We start from the raw sequence: 20,244 nt of genomic DNA, 5'->3' as shown, positions 1-20,244 counted from the left end.
GATGAAGCTCCGACCCAGGATGGACGTAGGCTAGAATCTCCCTGGTAAGCCACCTTGTGGGCTACAGCAGATTATTAGAGATGGGCTAATCCAGGTGTGAGAGTTAGCCGAGAAAAGGCTAGATATAATGGGCCAAGCGGTGTTTAAAAGAATATAGTGTCCGTGTAATTATTTCAGGCAAAGCTAGCCGTGCGGGCAGCGGGGTGCTGGGGATGCAGCCCCGCCGCTCCTATTTCAACATTTTTATACACATCTGGCCCAGTCAAGACTAGGGACTGCAGATTAGCAACCCAAGGCCTTCTGTGGCTATGGCAGGTGTAACACCTTTAGGAGTGAAGCCTCCAAGGACAGGAGGTGAGGGGACGGCTTTATTCTGGGGTCAGGGATGGCCAAAACTTGAGCCCATTATTTAAGAATCTCCACCCACAGGCCTGTGGATGACTGAGAATCTAATTCTCTCTTTCTAAAGAGCAGAGAAATGCTCCTCACTGGAGGGGCTGCAGAACTACCCCCCTCCACCGAGAGCCAGCCCACCCACCAAGGGCTGCAAGGTGAGGGAGAGGGTGGAAAACATCCATTCCACACCCAAATCATTACAGATACTTAAACTGAGTGATATTGATGCCAGATCACACGGCAGCATTGGCCAAAGCTCCTCTGTGAGCTTTATTCCTCCTTGGAAGGGACTTTTGGAACACACATCAAATTGCATCCTCCCATCACCCCCTCCAGTGTTTTCTAGAAGTGGGAAAATGGGACGGGCACTTATCTGTCTGGTTTTTCCTCAGAACAAGTAGTCACTTTTCTGTTCCTGGTGACCAGCTGGCCACTGAAGAACTACTGAGCCAACAGCTGCAAAAGATAATTTTGGCCAACACCAGCTATGATGCAAATGTCCAAGTCCAGCTGGTTCCACCGCAAGTAGGATAAACACAAACAGCTGAAAAGCCAGTAAAGCCAGAACTTGAAATACTCCAGAAACTCTGGAACTTTCAACTCCAGCATTTCGTCCATCCTGCTCTTGTCTGTGGTCTTAAGCCTAGATATCATTTTTGTTCTTCATCCTGCTGTCGAAAAGTTGTATTTCATTAGGAATTAATCGGTCCTTGTAAACAAAATATCTGGCTTCCTATTTCTCTTCCTGTTGCAGTTACTCCACTGCTGATCCAGGATCTTTCTAAAATGTTGAGAGTCTCATTGAAACCCATCAGTCTCCAGGGCTCAGTAAAAGTAACAAAGACGCAAATACTGTTCCCTAGAATTCTGGATGCATCAGGGCTCTTGGCAGAGGGAATGCAGTTTACACTGGAAACATGATGGCTTGCTGCGGCACAGGCTGAGAAATAGAGTCCACCAAGAAGGTGGAGGCTATATTCCTTGCTCGGAATATGTTGTTCCCAGATTGACTCCTTCCATTTCACCTAGACGCTTGTTATAAATGCAGAATGTTTGCCTTCACCCTGTTCCTTTGTGCCTTTTGTGTCACAGTGTGCTTCCTGAAGAAATCCAAGGGGAGGTTGTTTGGGAGATTTGCTGCATCTGTTTCTCTAGAGGAGTTGTGTTAGAGAAGAAGCCAACTGGTCAACCTAATGGCCTCAATGAGCATCCTGCACAGGAGCGGGATCTGCTCTTTGCCTCCCCTCAGACTATTGATGGTCCTCTCTGAGTAGATCAAGACAAAAAGTTTGCATCTTCTCTACTTCAGCCACTTGTCTGAAAAGAGGATTCCTGAGCTCCAGCCCCAACACACTGGATCAAACGCTCTGGGGTTATGCCCCACTAAATTCTGAGGCACAGGCTTGGGGAGTATAATCTCATTGTAAGAGGAATAAATGAATGACTTCCAAGGTTCCTATCCTTTATCCTTATCACCTGAACTCTCCCTCCTGGGTTTTTTACTTGGAGTTTGGCTTGCCCTTTCAGGGCCCTTGTAATCATAGTTTCTGTTGCTGGGCACCGTTTCCCCAATCCCTGCCCTGATGTGGTAGTAGAAATTTACATTTACAGCGAGATGAATGGGATTTTAGAATTTTGACATAAAGAAACGTAGAACAAGCATCCGTGTCATGAAGCTGAAAGTTACAACAGGATGAAAGGAAGAGAAAAGACTGACCCTAGATGCTGGGGTGTGCAGAATTCACAGAGCAGCCATGCCCTGCCAAGCGCTGAATTTCTTGTCAGGGGAAAGGAAGCAATTCCCTTTAGATTCTGCCACTACCGAGAGGAAACTGATGGTGCTACTGAGTGTCGGCCTCGTCTGTATGAACTTGAACAAGGTTTGAGTGTGGTGCATTGGATGGATTGCATATTATTGGTTCTCAGACATCTCAGCTTCAAGGCCTGGCCCCTATCATTAGTCAAATAGCACTATTAAACAATGTAAGGAACAAAGTTTATTAGGTCACATCCCTGCAGGCAAAATCAACAATGCTTTTCTGCTAAGGGCCAGATGACAAATACACTAGCCTTTAAAGGCCATTTGGTCTCTGCTGTTGCAGCAGAAAAACTGCCACAGACCATATGTAAATGAATACATGTGGCTGCTTTCCAATGCAACTTGGTTTATGGACTGTGAAATTTTATAATTCTCACATACCATGAAATATTTTTCTTCTGTTAATTTTTCCTAAACATTAAAATATGTAAAAACTATTTTTATTGGCTCACAGGCCACTGTGAAAACATGCAGTGGAAGAGATTGGGTCTTCAAGCCATTGATTTTTCAACTTGCATTGTATACACACACACACACACACACACACACACACAAGAATCTCAGAAGATACAGCCTTCCCTTACAAAAGTTTCCTCTTGATAGAAAGGGGAAATCCAATGACTAAGAAGCATTTTATTCAAAAGATACAGAAAAACAGTGTTACCCACGATGGCTGTTGAACAAGTCATGAGGGTTAGAAAGGCATTAAGAACTGTGGAAGAAAAGGAGGAAAAGAACCGGAAAAACACACTGGAGAGTTGAAAAGTTTAGAGCCACTTGCTTTGTACTATAAGACAAGAAAGAAACTCTGTTCTGTGTCATCAGTAAGACGGAAAGCATACTTGTGCCTTTCCCAACAAAAGCATGGTCTCTATAGCTCCACATCCCCATCCTCACTGGACCTAATCATGTGGTTTACTGAAAGTCTGAGTCTCTTTTTCCCAGAGTCCTCCAGTCTCTAAACTCACCACCCCCAATGTGTGATAACGTATCCCCTGTTTGCTTGTTAACAAGATCTATCTTTCCCACTACCAAGGAGCTTCTATCCTCTGATTGGGTCAGGCAGAGTCCGCCAACAGAAGCCATAGTTTCTAACCCTTCAAACTTCACAATTGTGCACACTCCATTTTCTAACTGCTCTTCAATGCACGGGACTACAAAAACACAATAGACCCAAGCTGTACTTTGAAAACTTAAATAGCTGTTAACAGTGAGTAGTATAGGATTTCCTATGATATAGTGTATACATTTACAGTTGTTGTGACAGCCAGTTACCACAAGCAAGTGGTTTATAGCAACACAAATTATCATACAGCTCTACATGCGTGAGACCCAGAATATCAGTCTCCCTAGAGTTGAATGCCTTCTGGAGGATCCAGGCAGAATCCTTTCTTTCATCTTTTGTTAGGGCTATCAGACCCTTCTTCTTTCTTCAAAGCTAACAGTATAGAGACCATCTTCAATATTCTCTCTCTTTCTCTGTCTTTCCTCTCTCTTCCTCCCTCCCCAACTCTGTGCATCTCTTCTCTTGATTGACTCTTATACCTCCCTGTTCTACCTCCACAGACTCTGTGAGCATGCTGAGTCATCAAGCTAAAGCCCTTAGAACAGTGGTTCTCAACCTGTGGGTCGCAACTGCTTTGGGGGTAGAATGAGACTTTCACAGGGGTTGAGTATCAGATATCCTGTATATCAGGTATTTACATTACAATTCATAATTGTAGAAAATTATAGTTATGAAGTAGCAATGAAAGAATTTTATGGTTGGGGGTCACTACAACATGAGGAACTGTATTAAAGGGTTGAAGCATTAGGAAGGTGGGGAACCCACTGCCCCAAAGTGGAAGGACAGTAAAGGATTAGTAACCAAACCAAGAGGAAAAGCCTTCTTGCCAACATGGCATAAGGTCCTTAGTATTTCTGGTGTAGCACACAAACCGAGTATTTGGACTGCAGTTTATTAAGTAGTCTTAAAATGACCTACCCATCTCTTTCTCCACTAAGTTAACTATTTCTAATTAGAAACTTCTGTTGTCAAGAGCATTACCCACTGGGCAATCAAAATGTCAACATCTGTACTGTAACTAAAGGAAATGTGCTTTCTAGATTTTTGTCACTCTCATTGTGTTTCCATTTGAAATAATGTCTTGTGCACAGCAAGAGGCTGGTGCAGCCTGTGCTGGGCAGGGTTTGCATTCATCTCAGAACTGTGTCAACAATAAAGGCCCCCACATTGTAAGCTAGCTGGTGCAACTAGGTACGTACAGAGTTCATTGGCAGTTGTGGCCCTGGGACTCAGTCTTCTTCTTTGGCATTCCATTTTGTACGAATGACGACACACATGCTAGCCCAAACTGTGTAACTGTGCCATGTTACTCAAAGACAGATGGCTAAGTGACCTATAAAATAAGAAATGAACAGTTGACAAGCCTGACAATTGGGCAATTTAGAAAGCTTTATTTTCAGATACATAGAATCCCTTTTCTGAGAAATGTTACGAAAGAATTACTTTGCAGATGTCCCTGATGGAAAGTTCTAGAACCCCTGCCATACCTAATGTTTGCAGTTTGGGGTTAATATTTAGTAGACCTTTATTGTATATCATTTTCCTTCATCCCTTCCATGTTCTGACAACTTGCTTTATGTCAGGCTTTATATCAAGTATAAATCAAGCTTCATTTCCTTAAACTCTCATAACAAACAAGTGCCCACATTATTTTTATTATTCCAATTTTACAGAGGATGGAACCAAATTCAAACTGATGAAATTGGTCAAAGGCACAGGGCATCTGTGAAACCAGGTTTCAAGTCTAAGTCATAAACACTGGCATCCAGCAAGTAACCATACATCTACCTTTGAAATGGCTTAAGCAAAATGAAATGTCAAAGGAAATATGAGCTTGTCTATTTTTATGCACACTGTGTGGGTTTGCTTCTGAGACATTTCACGTCTTCATTCAGACTGTCTTGTGAAAGGGGCATTGGAGAGATGAGGACACACAGTCACTGTTTTCAAAATACTCCCCAAGCAGAAACACCCATATGCATTAGTTTTCTTTTTCTGTAACAAAATGCTAAGGTTGAAAACATTATAAAGAAAAGGAGCCACTCAGCTCACAGGCTCGGCAGATGGTATCACATGACAAGAGTGCCTGAGAGGGCACACGGGAAGTGACCAAGCATGCTGATAACCTTGTCATTAGCAACTTGATCTCATCTGAAGCACTTCATTATTGAGAGACCTAACTCTCTCCCTGATGTGAATCCAAATCCCTTTTAAGAGTAGTGACTTAAACTCTATGTCTTAAAGAGTCCACTAATTGTTCAGTATATATAACACACTGGGGACCAGACTTCCAGACATGAACCGGAGCACCAGATTTCCATCAACAGGAAAACAGGGATATAAATGGTGGCATACTGAGTTCCACCCAGTCACTTGAAGAAGTGAATGTGGAACAGCATGGGAGAATCTCAAAGCATTAAACTTAACACAGTTCCAGACTATGGAACCATCGTGAGCAAGTATTTCTACTCTTGGCTGTCTCTCTAGAATAGGAAACCTCCCTGAGTTCAGCCTCTTCTCTCCAAATGAAGAGAACACCTATACCCCGAAGTTGGGATTGTCTTTTCAGATCCTCAGTCTTGAGTTGGTGCAGAGTTGGTGCTGAATTTTTCTACTCTGACCCTCTTCGCTCTTCCTCCCACAGTTTTCCTTCCAACTTCAGGTCTGAGGAGAACTGGAGCCTTTTCCTCACAGCTCCTTCAATGCCAAGTTTAACCTTGATGCTCAGTTGATGACCAAATTTCACTCAAGTCCAAACAACAGAGTCGGCATCTTCTCTGAGCTCAGCCTCTTACATACAGCAACACTATAATTAAGGCACTTGCTTCTATTTGGCTCGCACTTTCTGTATTTGTGGTTCAACCACCTAATACCTCAGTGCTCTCTCCAGTTCATCTGAACTCCTGACACCCAAGAGGAGCTAAAGAACACAGTACAACACACTTAAAATCAAATACAGATGTTTCACAAATGCCGCTGCTGAGTGAATTTAAAGACAAACCTCCATCAGCTTGGATATATGTTTTGTATGTGTAAAATGTATGTCAGAAAGGACTAGTCTCCAAAATACACAAAGATTTCCTGAAACTCAACATGCAAACTACCCAAGTTAAAAAAAAAAATGTTCTCTAAATCTTAAGCAACACAGATAGCAAAGATAAGCAACGTATCTCAGTGAGAACTCCAAATTAAAACAGTGGGATACCACTACACACCTATTAGACTGACTAAAATCCAACACTTAAACTTGCTGAACCTATATTGAGAGCCAAAGCTGTGGCTCTCAATAGTGGGAATGTAGAAAGACTTGGATGTTCTGGAAGACTTGCCATTCATTACAAAATAGATACACCCTTACTCTCTCGTTCATTAACCCCACCTCCGGGCATTGATTCAAATTCAAGTTGAAACCTTAGATCTATAAAGATGTCTGTATGAGAATATTTTAGTAGCTTTATTCATAAGTATCAAAATTCAGAAGTAACCTTGATGTTCTTCAGTGGGTGAGTACATAACTGGCAATAGACTATTCGCCCAGTGATCACAGTCAAAAATTTATCAAGCCATAAAAATGGCTGGAGACACATTCAATTCACTTAGCCAAGTGAAAGAAGCCAATCTGAAAATGCTACACACTGTGCAAAGCACATTCCAAAACAAAACAAAACAAAACAAAACAAAACACTATGCAATCAGTGAACATAGTCATAATTCTCAATGGGCGCAGCAATGAGTTGACAGCACAGAGGACATTCACACCACTAGAACTGTCCTGCCGGGTACTGGGGTGGCAAAATGTGTGATCAGTTACTAGGTGTGTGTCAAACCCCACAAAGTGCACGAGTTCAGTTCAGTGTGAGCAAGGTCTTGTGGTGCACTTAACTGCTATCCCAGAGTTCAAGAGTCTGAAGAAGGAGGATAGAGAGTTTGGACAGCAAGACAGTGTTTTAGAAACAAAGCAATGAGGCTAGAAAGACAACCCAGAATTTTACAACAGGTACTGCTCTTCCAGAGGACCTGAGTTCAGCTCTAGTACCAAGATCAGGCAGCACACAAGAGCCTGTAACTCCAGCTCTGGGGAGATCTGGTGCCTCTGGCTGCTGCACACACCTGTGCTCACGTGCACATACTCACACACAGGTGTGTACACACATATAATTTTTTCAAAAGAAAAAAACAAAGAAAATTATTTTTAAAGACATCTATTTATTTTATGCATGTATGGGTGCCTGGATGTATTTATGTGCCCCATGTACATGCAAAAGTCCTGGAAATCAGAAAAGGCATTGGATCCTCCAAAACTGGAGTTACAGATAGTTGTGAGCTACGTGTAGGTGCTGGAAACAAAATCCAGCTCTTGTGCAAGATCAATAAGTGTTTTCAACTGCTAAGCCTTCTCTCCAGCACCCCCACCCCACCCCTGCCATCCAGAAAATTCTAAGAAGGAGGCTTTAGCGGGTGGACCTTTTGCATGAGACCCAGAAATGTAGCAGTTCTGTGGCAAGTATGAGGCTGAAAGTCACACATTAGTAATGGAAGACACAGAGAGAAAATATAATAACCAGCCACTGCAGAGCTCTCCCTCGGCTCCTCTGAACATCTAATTTTAAGAAACAAAACAAGAGTTTCGATCATTAGACTTCATCATGTGCAAGCAACTTCACTGTCAAATACAGCTTATTTACATATAATCAGAATCAGAAAATATCTGCAACATATTGGTTCTCTATATATGTACATTATTTTTCATTTATAATATATTTTTGATATATTGTGTAAATATGAACACAGGGTAAATGTCCCACCAGAAGAATATTTAGCAGGCCTGTAGTTTATCCTATTTACGAACATAATTTCCTTTAACAAGCCATTAAAAAATGTTTTTCGAGTTGTTTTCTTGTTTTGAAGCTGATACATGGGTTGATTCCAACTCAACATGACTCCAGATTTTGAAATAATGAGGCCCAAATGAGTCATCTTTTCCTTTGCTCAAAAAGAATAAATAACTCATGCTGAAGACCATTCAACATGTAATTAAAGTTAATAGTCGTCACTTAATTTCGGCCACGAATCCATTAAAACATCCAACCCAGTCCCAGGGAGCATTAAAGTAGTCAAACTGGGCATCTGGTCTTCTCCATGCAGTGGAAACAAAACAAACTCAAAATCCGTCTTAATGAAAAGCCATGACTTTATCACCGATCCAGTTCCACTTCAAGTTTGGCACCTATAGACTCTGCCAGAAGATTTGCCATGGTTGTTGTTCCTTATATAGTTTAATAATAGCAAAGGTTGTCTCCATAGTGAAAAAGAGCAGGGTTGGATCGACTGGCTGAATGTAAGAAGGACATGTAAAAGAATGTAAAAGGAAGAGGTCAGCACTTCACATTTATGAAGTTAATACTCAGTGTGGGGAGAAGACGGCAATGGAGCAGACAGGGGATTCCAAACAGCATACTTGTGTCTACATAACTCCCGCCCAAACACTATGGACTAAAGACAGTCTTTGCGGTCCCCAGAGGCACTACATACTCTACAATGGATTTTGCCTGGTTTAAGGCAGATTCCATTGATGTCCCCTGCTTACCCTAGTGTGGCCATCTTCTCTGCCTTTGTCAGATGGTGTGCTTGTATGCAGTTGTGGAGGGAAGAGGGAACATGCACAGATTGCTCTGTGGACAAACCTGGCCATCAGAAGTTCAATTGGAAATGGGATATATGCCAGGAAAGTCAATAGCATGGCCTCTTCAAAATCAGCTCCTAGCTTCTTATTTTGTCTTTTTTTTTTTTTTTTCTGAAGCTGAGGACCGAACCCAGGGCCTTGCGCCTGCTAGGCAAGCGCTCTACCACTGAGCTAAATCCCCAACCCCCCTAGCTTCTTAAAGAGCTAAAATAAAATACCCTCACCATCAATCCCAGTAGTTTTGAGTGGGGTGGGTGGGGAACTGCAATGGTGGGGATTGAACTGAAGGTCTCACATATGATAAACATATATTCTACCTATGAGTCACACCCCAGTTCTCATTACCTGCGTCCCCCTCTCACTGTTCTCAGTGAGTTTTATGAAACTTGAATCCTCCCATCAGGATTGACAAGGAAGCTGGGATGGAAAAAACTGGAGACCAGGAAGCCATGATAGCCACTGTCCAGGCAGGCAGGAGTACAGGATTGACTGCGGGCAGTTCCCACAAGCAGATACCAGGCAAAGGAGAACCCAGTGGAAAGGCAGCCTCAGGAGACAGGTGATCAGGGATGGCTCTTGTACAACATGCAGGCACCCAACAAGATCCCTAAGACCTGAAATAATTTACCCTGCCTCTTACAATGGTGTGCTCTCTCCAAGTTAGTCACACATTTGGTATGGATTTACCATGTAGTACCACATGTCAATCCCTGGTCTGGGTGGCTGGGACATATTAGAGAGCAAAAGAAGGAACAGCCTCGCAGGGCTGACTTTATAATAGGAGATCACAGTTAGCATGACATCATTGTGAAGGCAATGTATAAAATAAGCCTCCAGAGATAGAGACAGAGACCCACACTGGAGCATCTACCTGACTGAGCTCCCAAGGTCCCAATGAGGAGCAGAAGGAGGGAGAACATGAGCAAGGAAGTCAGGACCACGAGGGGTGCACCTACCCACTGAGACAGTGGGGCTGATCTATTGGGAGCTCACCAAGGCCAGCTGGACTGTGACTGAAAAAGCATGGGATAAAACTGGATTCTCTGAACATGGTGAACAATGAGGGCTGATGAGAAGCCAAGGACAATGGCACTGGGTTTTGATCCTACTTCATGTTCTGGCTTTGTGGGAGCCTAGCCAGTTTGGATGTTCACCTTCCTAGACCTGGACAGAGGGGGGAGGACCTTGGACTTTCCATAGGGCAGGGAACCCTGACTGCTCTTTGGACTGGAGAGGGAGGGGGAAAGGGGCGGGAGGAGGAGGAGGGAAATGGGAGGCTGTGAGGAGGCGGAAACTTTTTTTTTTCTCAATAAAAAATTAAAAAAACAAATAAGCCTCCAGGTACCCACAATCTTGGATGACTTCTCCATTGCAAAAAGAAGATTTCAAATTAAAGGGGGGGGGAAGGAAAAGAAAAACCCACATGAAATGAAAATTAGCTTTGTGATGAGACAAACTGACGCCAAAGAGAAAAAATTAAAATATAAAGAATAAAAATAAAAATAAATAAATGTTAAAGTCAGACTACATGTCATTTGAACGGAATGGCTCCAACAGTTGTATATTTCTTACTGGCAAAAGAAGCAACCTACCAGGTATGTATCCATCACCCAAACAGCACAGCTCTTTATAGAAACAAAACTGATAAAAAAAACCCAGGGAGAGTCTGACAAACCCTATCATGGAAGGGAGACTGTCCAGAGAGGTCTGAAGGCTGAGCCGCAGTGGACAAAGGTGTAGGAGGACTGGATGTAGGAATTACATACACTGCTTCAGTGGCAGGAGAGTTGATTGCTTTGACAATGAAGGAAAATGCTTCTTTTACGGAATATCCACAATATACTCATAACTCTTCGGTCTCCACCTAGGTGTCCGATGATAACGAGGACGCACAGTGGGCATACCTAACTCTGCAAATCAAGGGCTTTGGTAAAAGACTCACTTTTCACAGACCTACCTGACACTGAGTACTTTACAGTCACCCAAAGATGCCGCTTTTAAAAGGTGATGTTTTTCTTCAGGAGCTTTCCCTAAACCAGGTAACACAGGTCTCCAGTTGAGTCAGCATGAAACAGGTATTAGAACTGTGTGTTTGTGGGTGTCTGTATGTTGTGTCTGTGTCTATAGGTGTGTGTGTTTATTGACATGTGCTATGTGTGTTGTGTTTGTGAGCATGTATCTGTATTTGTAAACAGGTGTATGTGTATGTGTGTGTGTGCATGTGCATATGTGTGTGAGTCTCCGAACAAGTTAGATTTACCGATGTATTCTGTTGGTGCCTAAACCGCTAGAGGATCAGGCTGATTTAATTTTAATGGATATTTATTGGAAGTGTGCTATGCCATTAGCATTATAGAATGGAACCCTTTATCTCACTTAAGCCCTCTCAAAAAGCATACCGTCTGAAAATTCACCAGCTGTCATCTGCTTCCCACAACACAGAATCTCAGTGTGATCTTTGCAGCCAAAGGGGCAAGGATCCTGGCCAATTAGTTAAACAAACTGACAGGGCTTCCCTGACAAAGCAGTGTTAATGCTCGGAGATAATTGTAGGCGGGGCTTTCGGATCCTACCAGTCAGCTGCACTTAATCCCCCACCAGGCGCCACTCAAGCAATTAACAAGACACTGGGAAATAAGGGTGGCCGTGGTGACCAGGAGGAGACAGCCGAATCTGGAAGGAGGAACAGGGCTTGCTCTCAGCTGCCAGGGACACTGTCCCCTTGCAGGGCAGTCTCACCAAGGGCACTTCCTGAGAGACAGCACCAACAGAGACCCCCAGCAGCATTCCTTCCGGTTAGAGACATGCCATCATCGGGGTAACTCTTTGCAAAGGGTAACATACATTTAATAATCACAAAGAATGTTTTGACACATACTTTAAATTGCCACAAATGACATCAAACAAATTCAAAACAAATATTTTTCAGATTTTATTAGGGCATTTGCACAACAGAAAGTTAAAAGATTGACAAAGCCACAACTTCTTGAAGGGGACCCCGAGTCTCCCTTCAAAATGTCATGTTGCAGCTGTAAGAAGACCTGTACCCTGTGAGCCTTCCCTCCCCCCAGCCTGGGAAACATTCACTAATCACTAAAGTCACTTCTGTCTGAACATTCCATAGTTTCAGGATCCATGACACGGATTTGATGCATGTATTTTAAAATATTTACATTCTCTCTGAGGGCTCGGGGTGTGATTACTAACATGTACAATTGCCCACTGATAACACAGAACAAGACTGACCATCACACAATTCAAGTTTAACCTCTGGCTGCCAATGGACTTCAACTCAGAGGGAGAACAGGTTAAAACTGCAGGAAGGAGCCACTTGACATGTTTCTAGAAGGATGGGAAGCCCAGAGTTCCCAACTGAAATAGACGGGTACTGCCAAGAACAGGTCATGTGACGTTATTTTCAACATGCCCTTAAGTGAGGGGTCATCAGGGCATCTAGTTGTTGAACCTGTGGAGGATCGAGGTGTGTCTGTCCCCCTGTTTTAGTTGAGAAGTTTCACAAACCACGCAGTCAAGACCTGGGTTTGGGAGCCAGGGAACGGACAGATGTTTTCAGGGTGTCTCTCTCAGCTTCCCATGCTAAACCTATTGTTGAAGGACATGGAAATATGCAGGGGCACGAAGCCATTTCACAGGTGCTAGAAAACTTCGCTTTCCTGTTTTCCTGATTTAGACAATGGGGGCGTTAAGAAAAAAAATAATAGGAAAAGACTTTCCTATATTTGCTTTAAAAATTTATGTTATTTTGAATCGAGTAACCTTTTGTCCTTTTTTGGTCAAATCTCATCTCTATTCCTTTAGTTTTGCCAGAAATATTTATGGGAAAAGAGGATTGGAACAAAAAGACCTAACAATCCCATCCACCTATTGAAAGTTTGGTTGGTGAGAACAGTCCACAGAAGCATTCAAGGTTAGGAACTTAAAGAGATTAAAAACTTCATGAGGAGAAAAAGAATTCATTTCCTAAGCAGTTTGCCCAGCACGGTGAACATAACCACACACTCAGAAATGTTCGTTTCATTCCACATTCTCCACTGTTCTGGAGAAGTGTCAGGACAGACATTTTCAGAGCTTTTCTAGTTTGTCCCTGGGTTCGAGGCTGAGGGAAAGCAGTTGACTGCCTTCTGCCAGGTGGGATTCATTCAGTTACTGTCGCTGAGAAATGCCCTGGGGACGCACAGTGCTATGAAGTAGTTATGATGTTGGTGATAGAGGTAGTGGTGGTGATGATGAGCGGGTCGCCAAAGCCCGAAGATGCCTACATCTGGGTTTACACCAAAGCCAAGCTAGCTAGATACCAGGGATACCTGGGGCCGGATTTCCTTTACAAACAGCATTCATGAGTCCCTCCCAAGGCATTTCTTTATGAGTAGTTCATTTTCTAAACTCTTCAAATTACTGCCTGTGGAGGTAGTGTATCACCTGTCTTTAATGATGAATAAAAACCAATGCAAAGGCCTAGGAGCGTAGTTTCTGGAAAGCGCGTGTCTAGCATATTTTCCGCGCAGGCTACCATCACCAGCACCACATAAAAGACAGAAAGGAATGTCGGCCACCTGAAATTAAGGAATGAGAGGACCGAAGGCTTGAAGGTATTTCCTTCCCCTTAAACTCTCTGGAATTCTCTGGAAAATGAAGAGTGGGAGGAGATAAGTTAGTTCTAAATACAGGGCTTTTTTTTTTTCTTCCAGGTATGGACTCAAGCAGCATTTTCTCTGTGTCCTCACAGGCAAGGGTCTGTTCTGTCTCTGCTCACTGATTTGTTAGCCTAACAACCTTGGTCCCCTTTGGCCAACGGAAGTTCACGTATCTCCTGCTTGGCCTCTTAGAAGCTCTAACCCAAAATTTTCCAGTCTCAAACATGAGGACAGCAAGAACAGATGGGAGGATAAAGCACTGGTTTAGGAAGGGTAGACGGCTCCACTGGCCTTGACACATGAGGCATGGTTCGGCACAAAGCTTTGGTAGGTCAGTGGCTGAGAGAGCTCTACCCACATGGGAGGGGCTGAGACTGAAAGCACACTTTGAGGAAATGTGTTCATCAGTCTTCCCTGTTGTGGGTCCCACAAAAAGGAACCAGCGCCCCAGAGGGTGTTGGGGATGGGGTTTCATGTCTACGCCCTAAGTGGCTCTGGTCAGCAGCCTGAGCATAGACCAAGCAAGGCTATAGAGAATTTAGACTCATTCAGTTTGTTCTCCTCCCATCAAGCCTTAAGTACAGATACTGCCATCTTTGTAAAATCGCCTGGACGGTGGGTGCTGCTCTCTGTAATGGACTGGCTGTCAACCTACTGGCAACTATTGCCAGGGGTCCTGTGGCCAATGAAGTTTCCTGCCAATTAGACACAGCTTTGATCTCCCTTAGGTTTCAAACACCCAAATTACAACTGAAAGTCAGATGGAGAGCTGATTTTTAAATGCACAAATTTCAAGCACCCCACAGAGCTCCATCTTTCTCCCATCATCCTCCAACTTGTGGTTTGGGGGAGGGTGTTTTGTTTTGTTTTTTAAGATATTTCCTTAACTCCACAGGCCTTGAATCTGCGCATTATTCATCTTCACTCCCCAGATGTCAACTTGAGGGATAGATGCATTTAAGACTGGAAATGAAAGGGGGCACCCTGATCTGAGAACAAAGACTCGGGATCCCATGATGGAGACACTTTCCGTGTCTCAGCTTTCTAAGTAATAGAGGCAGAAGAAAAAAAAAGCCAAACCTCCATGAGACAGACCTCTGTAGCTGCAACACCATCACCAGCAGCAAGTTTAAGGGACACTTTTGCAAATGCACACTTGGAAATAAGCATGTTGATCATAAAATGGCTCTAAGCAGCTTTAACGGTTGAAAAATAGCCTCACTGTTCTCTCTTCCCCTTTCCCTTTCCTCTGCATCTCCTTTTTTAAGCAAGCAGAGAGAACCTTCTGGGTGACTAATCCTTGATTTGATGTGTGTCACACCCACAAAACGGTACGTTAAGTCCTCCAGATGTACTCTTAACTGTGAACTGGGCTTCAGCTACATTGAATGACAGTATTCACAGCAGAGGCCATCTGTCACCTGGTTAGCACGTCTTCTCCTTACAGTCAGAATGAGAGCCTCCTATGCCAGCTTCCCAGTTAGGGATGGAGACAGGGTGCCCTGCAGTGGAGTTGGGGCCTGTGCTGGCTCGAAGACAAATTGTTCTCGGGGTATTGTTATTGTTTCTCAGTAGTCAAGTGTGTGGTAACATCAGCCCATCCAGATAATTTAGTTCATATATCTGTTAATTTAACCCCTGCCACTTCCTCCTGGATTCTGCTGTTACCAAGGCCTCCCGCTCACTTGAAGCAACTTTCCAGCTCCCAGCTCTACTTGCCCATAAGCCCAAGACCATCAGAAAGCTCAGAATAATGGGGTAGGATGTCTAAACATCCTGCCCGCTTGCTCCTTAAGCAGTTGGTTGAACTTCCTCTCATTCTGACAGTTTCAACAATACTGAGGGGGATTGAGGGGAAATGCCGGAAGGCAAATGTACACAAAGGCAGCCATCCTGAAAAAGTCCCCATAGGAAGGGTAGAGCCTTATTCTCACGAAGTTAAATAATGAAGTGATCTTGTTCTCTATGAAAGAAAGGCATCATTTCCATCCTAATTAGCACCAGTAGCTCCTTTTCTTCTCTGATGAATGAAGAGATAAGAAAAGTCTTTGAAGCCCTCCCACTCCCGCCCCCACCCCCCCACCCCTGTTCTCATACCCTGATCGGGAATCAGAGGAACACATTAAAATCATTCGATTATGAATTTGAAAAGAGTATGTGAACGAGGCCTGTCAGTAGCCTCAAAACTTCCCACAATGCCAAATTCAGGCCCAGGCATAGCTAGGGCAGCTGGGAAATACCTGTCCATCCCAAGTGCACCAGGAAGGTGCACACTCTTTGCTGAGAGTTCAGTCCAGTCTTTCAGAATGATGTGGGTCCCCCCCATCATCTGGCAGTTAAAAGTTCTGAAAGCAGTGGCAGCTGCTGGTGTTTCTATGACCACATTGTCTTCAGCAGTCTGTCCCAGGTGTTGGGCTGTGGGAAACAAAAGATTACAGTGTTTGAAGCCACGGAATCCTGTCCCATATACATCTTTGGGTACCTTGCCTCCACTCCATGTGCGCTGGCAGCAGAGGCTCGCCTGGGATGCTGAAGTTGGGTTTAACATCAAATGGCCAGCTGGCTGTTCCTGTCTCTGCTTCCCACCCAACATTTGCCCACCCAGCTACCCAAGCAACTTCTGGCTTCTTTACCTGTATTGGTTCTCCAGGGCTCTGCTCTCAGCTCGCTCTGGAACCCAGGAATAGCTGTCAGCTGCATTCTGGGGCTTCTTCTTTTTTATCTCCTCCTTCTTGGCTCTCCGTTTGCGATAAATGAGAAGCCCTAAGGCCAGAGCCAGCAGGAGTGAGATGGCCACCACAGTGCCCAAGATGTAGAACAGAAGCAGCTTCTGCCCATCGGTGTCGCTGTCACTGTGGGCCGACACAGAATCTTCATGTGTGGGCTTGCTGTGGCCAGTGGTCATGGGGAGGTATGTACCCAACTCCATCCAGACTCTAGATGCCTCACTAGGGACTGATATTTCTTGTGGAACAGAGGTAGTGGGGGGATCTGATGGGAAGGAGGGATGCCCTGTGGTGGGTCCTCCCTTGGAGACATTCTCAGAGCCTCTGGAAGAACTGGGCATTTCAGGAGGAGGCACAGTACTCCCCTTTATGTCACTTTCACCTTCCTTTTGGGGAGGCCTAGTTGATGGTTCTAAAGACACAGTGCCCTTGATACAAGAGACCCCATTAGGAGCCAGCTCCCAGCCTGGTGGGCAGCCACATCGGAAGGAACCTTCCAAGTTGAAGCACAGGGTGTCACACGCACTGACCCTGGAGTCCAAACACTCATCTATATCTTCACATTGGGTACTGTCTTCTTCAGACTTGCTATAGCCAGTTTTACAGGAGCAGAAGAAAGAACCATCAGTGTTATGGCAGTGATGGGCACAGGGTGAGTGGGCAGCGGCACATTCATCCACATCCTCACAGGCCTCTCCTTTAGGGCCACTGGATTGGTAGCCCACCCAACATTCACATCGGAAGCCCCCAGGAGTGTTGATACATTCCTGGGTACAGGGGGAGTCCTGGCACTCATCTCTATCCACACAGTGCACTTGGCTAGAGTCCAGCTGGTAGCCACTGGGACACTGGCATGTGTAGTTTTCGCTGAGGAGTACATGATGGCATGAGCCCCCTCCTGTGCATGGGTTGGAGCTACAGGGGTCCCGGGAAACACAAGTTACTAGGTCATCCTCCAGTCGGAATCCAGGCCGGCAGCCACAGCGGAAGGATCCATCCCCACCTTCAAAGCATTCCTGCTGGCAGCCCCCATTGTTGAAATTGCAGCCAAACTTGGGGCTGAAACAGAGGGGGCCTGAGCTGCCCCAGTGGAATACACCCGGAGTCTCGGTCTTTTCCTTGCACAGGAAGTAGTAGGTCTTACCCTCAGCCTCATCCCCACAGGCTACATGGGCGGCAGAGGCAAAAGGCACAGCCTCCAGGGAGGAGGTGGTGGCCTGGAAAGGGGTGGTATAGTTCACCTGGCCTGGACCACCCAGAGAGAGGGGACTGCACATGCCTTTGAAGTTGAACTTGCACAAGAAACCGTCAATGTTACCTGGACTCTCAGGAGTCCCGCAGAGGCTCTCATACCATTTGGGGAGATGGCTGGGGTGAGGTGTCAAGGATCGGTCCAGTATCAGGGACACACAGCGCTTAGAGGTGCAGGATTTCTTGCTCTCCTTGTACCAGTTTGAATAAGCTGTGTCCTCTCCACCACCCACCCAACTGAAGCCCTTCATTGGCAAATCATGGTACGTACACTTGCCCTTTTCTCGCTGGAGCCCGATCCAGAATTTGCCCATCTTGGCTTCCGAGGTTGACTTGGTTTTCAAGAGCTGAGCCAGAGCTTGCTGGACATGCCGGGCCTCCTCCTCGCTCTTCACTGTGGCTAGATTGCCTCCTTTCTTCTTGCAGTAGTCCTGGGCTTCAGCGGCGCTCAGCTTTTCCCAGTGGGCAGTATAGCAGGCAGTCCCCTCACACACGACAGCCTCTGAATCAGCAGCATCCTCTGCCCAGGATTGGCCGAGCAGCAGCAGCAGCAACAAACCTGTTGAGGTGGCCATTCTGCAGAGTCTCCTTCTGGGAGAGGCTAGACTCCCCCACAACGACAGCAGCGACAACGGCCACCACTGAGTCTTGGAGCTTGGCACCCGGCTGGGCTCCGAGGGGAGCTGAGGGCTGTGCCTCTGCTGCCAAACCACCACTGCTCTGGCGCAGAGAAGGTTACAGACTCCAGGCTTTTCACGTCCCCCTGACCCAGGGCGCATCCTGTGCTGTAGAACTTCTTATTTCTCACCGGATGCTGGGGCTTCCTGCCGTGAATAGCGTTCTGACTCCTGTTGCCTTCATCACGGTTTTGTTGTTCTCAGGACAGTGTTGCTGGTCTCTGGCTCAGAGTTGTGGAAACACGGTGGGGAGTGCCGAGGAGCCAAGAGATATGGCTGCTTTATTTTGGGTTCACTCACTTTTCCCATAGCGTGAAGGGCCACTGTGGCATGCTATCTAGTGAGCAGAGGCCTTGGGGGCTAGAGACATGAAAAGGATCATCCAAGTAACCCATAATAAAATTCCACTTCAGATTGCAAACCACCAAAAGAGAAAGAAAAATATGTGAGACTCGAGACACAAGGCCACGGAGAGATAGTTTTCAGCCTTTTTTAGAAGCGAGCTAGATCTGCTTTTTTTCCTGTCTTGTGCCTCCCTTCTGTTTGTGGGACTCTTTTTCCTTTATTCTTCCAATTATGAACTTTAAATAGATAGGCAGTTTTTAAATAGTATTTGGGCCATGGGAATTTCTGGATTTTTAACAATGCCAAGCTTCCTGAGAACAAGAAACCAAATTGGGTGGAAAAATAGGCCGTTTTCAGGTTTTCCTAGAGCATTGTGAAGTGCCAGGGTCACAAGAAAGATCAGAAAGACAGGAAAATGAACCTGCCCTCCCTTGAGGAAGGGATCACATGTCTTCTACTCCAAGGCTTTGGGGAAGTTCAAAGACAGAGCCATGGAGGCTATTATACCTCACAAGTGCCTGGACCAACCCCCCCTCCCCCCAATCAAAAATCCTTTACCCAAGCCAGCACTGAGATGGTGGAAACTATGTTTAATTGTGCCCCCTCACTATGCTCCACCCCACCCCAGCTAGACTCAGAGAAAAAGTTTTGGAGCAAGACATCAAGTGCAGCACTGTCAGAAGGAGCCCACACAGATGATCTAACGAGCCCAGCCTCCGGAGACAAGACATGGGAAAACCCAACCAGAGTCCTCCCAGCTGAGGCTCTGGGGAAGCTCGTAAGTTCCCCTCTAACTGGTTACCCTGTTCTTTAACTTGGTCTTGAGGTTCCTTTGTAAATTCCAGCCTTGGCCGACCAGACCATGTGCCCCTTCTACAGGCAAGGGTGAGGCAGGCAAATGTTCTGATAGTTATTCATTGACCTACAAGCAGTTTCTTCCTCCAAAGGTGGCCACTGTTTGGCTGGGACTAGAGTGTGGCCGTGACATACTAAGAGAGCAAACCAACAGAACACAGAAGTAACAGGTTTGTGTTACCATAGATCCCAGTGTTAGACCCAGATTCACAAAGTCCCCCAAAAACCAACTAGGAGATGGAGTCCCATATGTAAAAGCAAAGAGCCTTTATATTATGCAAGTTTGCAAACTCGGTCTCTCCACATGTCCAATGTATTGGAATAAATGAAGAGCCCCCAGCTCAGTTAGAGTTGGGTTTTTATAGTAGTAAAAATGGGGGTGAGGGATTTCTAAGGTTCAGGACCCCTGATTGGCTGACATTTGTCTAGGGGTGTCCTGGTGAGTGTGCTGGCAGATGATCCTATCTACAATGGTTGTAACACTAGGCATTTCCTTTGGGTGGCCTGTTCTTGGGTGGTGCTGGGAAATCTCAGTTTGTGGTTCTTCCTGCAACCAAGTATTGCTTCAGGGTAAACTACTGAGATTCAGGCCTCCATTAAACTTATCAATGGCTGAGTCCTACTTTGGCAGGTGATAATGGTTGGAAGAACTTCCTTTGGGTGATCTGTTTCTATTTAGCTTATCATGGCTGGTTCCTACACCCAGAACCAATGGGAAGTGGGAGTTTAGAGACACTGAAAAGGAGAGGGAGGGGCAGAGAGAGAAGGGGG

General features: G+C 45.2%; 1 protein-coding gene across 1 annotated transcript; it reads right to left on the bottom strand.

Annotated features, from left to right (window-relative positions):
- Positions 1-15,749: 15,749 nt before the first annotated feature.
- On the bottom strand, positions 15,750-18,544 carry Cd93 (CD93 molecule). Its single transcript, XM_005365481.3, has 2 exons — positions 16,253-18,544; positions 15,750-16,034 (listed from the first exon to the last, which is right to left on the bottom strand). Exons 1-2 carry the CDS (start codon positions 18,373-18,375, stop codon positions 16,010-16,012), a joined length of 2,148 nt encoding a protein of 715 aa, XP_005365538.3. The 5' UTR covers positions 18,376-18,544; the 3' UTR covers positions 15,750-16,009.
- Positions 18,545-20,244: the final 1,700 nt, after the last annotated feature.

Source organism: Microtus ochrogaster, unplaced genomic scaffold, assembly GCF_000317375.1.
Source record: "Microtus ochrogaster isolate Prairie Vole_2 unplaced genomic scaffold, MicOch1.0 UNK3, whole genome shotgun sequence".
NCBI classification, from domain to species: Eukaryota; Metazoa; Chordata; class Mammalia; order Rodentia; family Cricetidae; genus Microtus; species Microtus ochrogaster.
This window is presented reverse-complemented; position numbering and strand designations above follow the sequence as displayed.

Excerpts from the sequence above, each read along its gene's own strand:
- Cd93 (XM_005365481.3), bottom strand. The coding sequence starts at position 18,375 with ATGCGCCCTGGGTCAGGGGGACGTGAAAAGCCTGGAGTCTGTAACCTT. Across the intron at positions 16,035-16,252 it reads GCCCTGGAGAACCAATACAG|CCCAACACCTGGGACAGACT; the intron begins GTAAAGAAGCCA and ends TGTTTCCCACAG.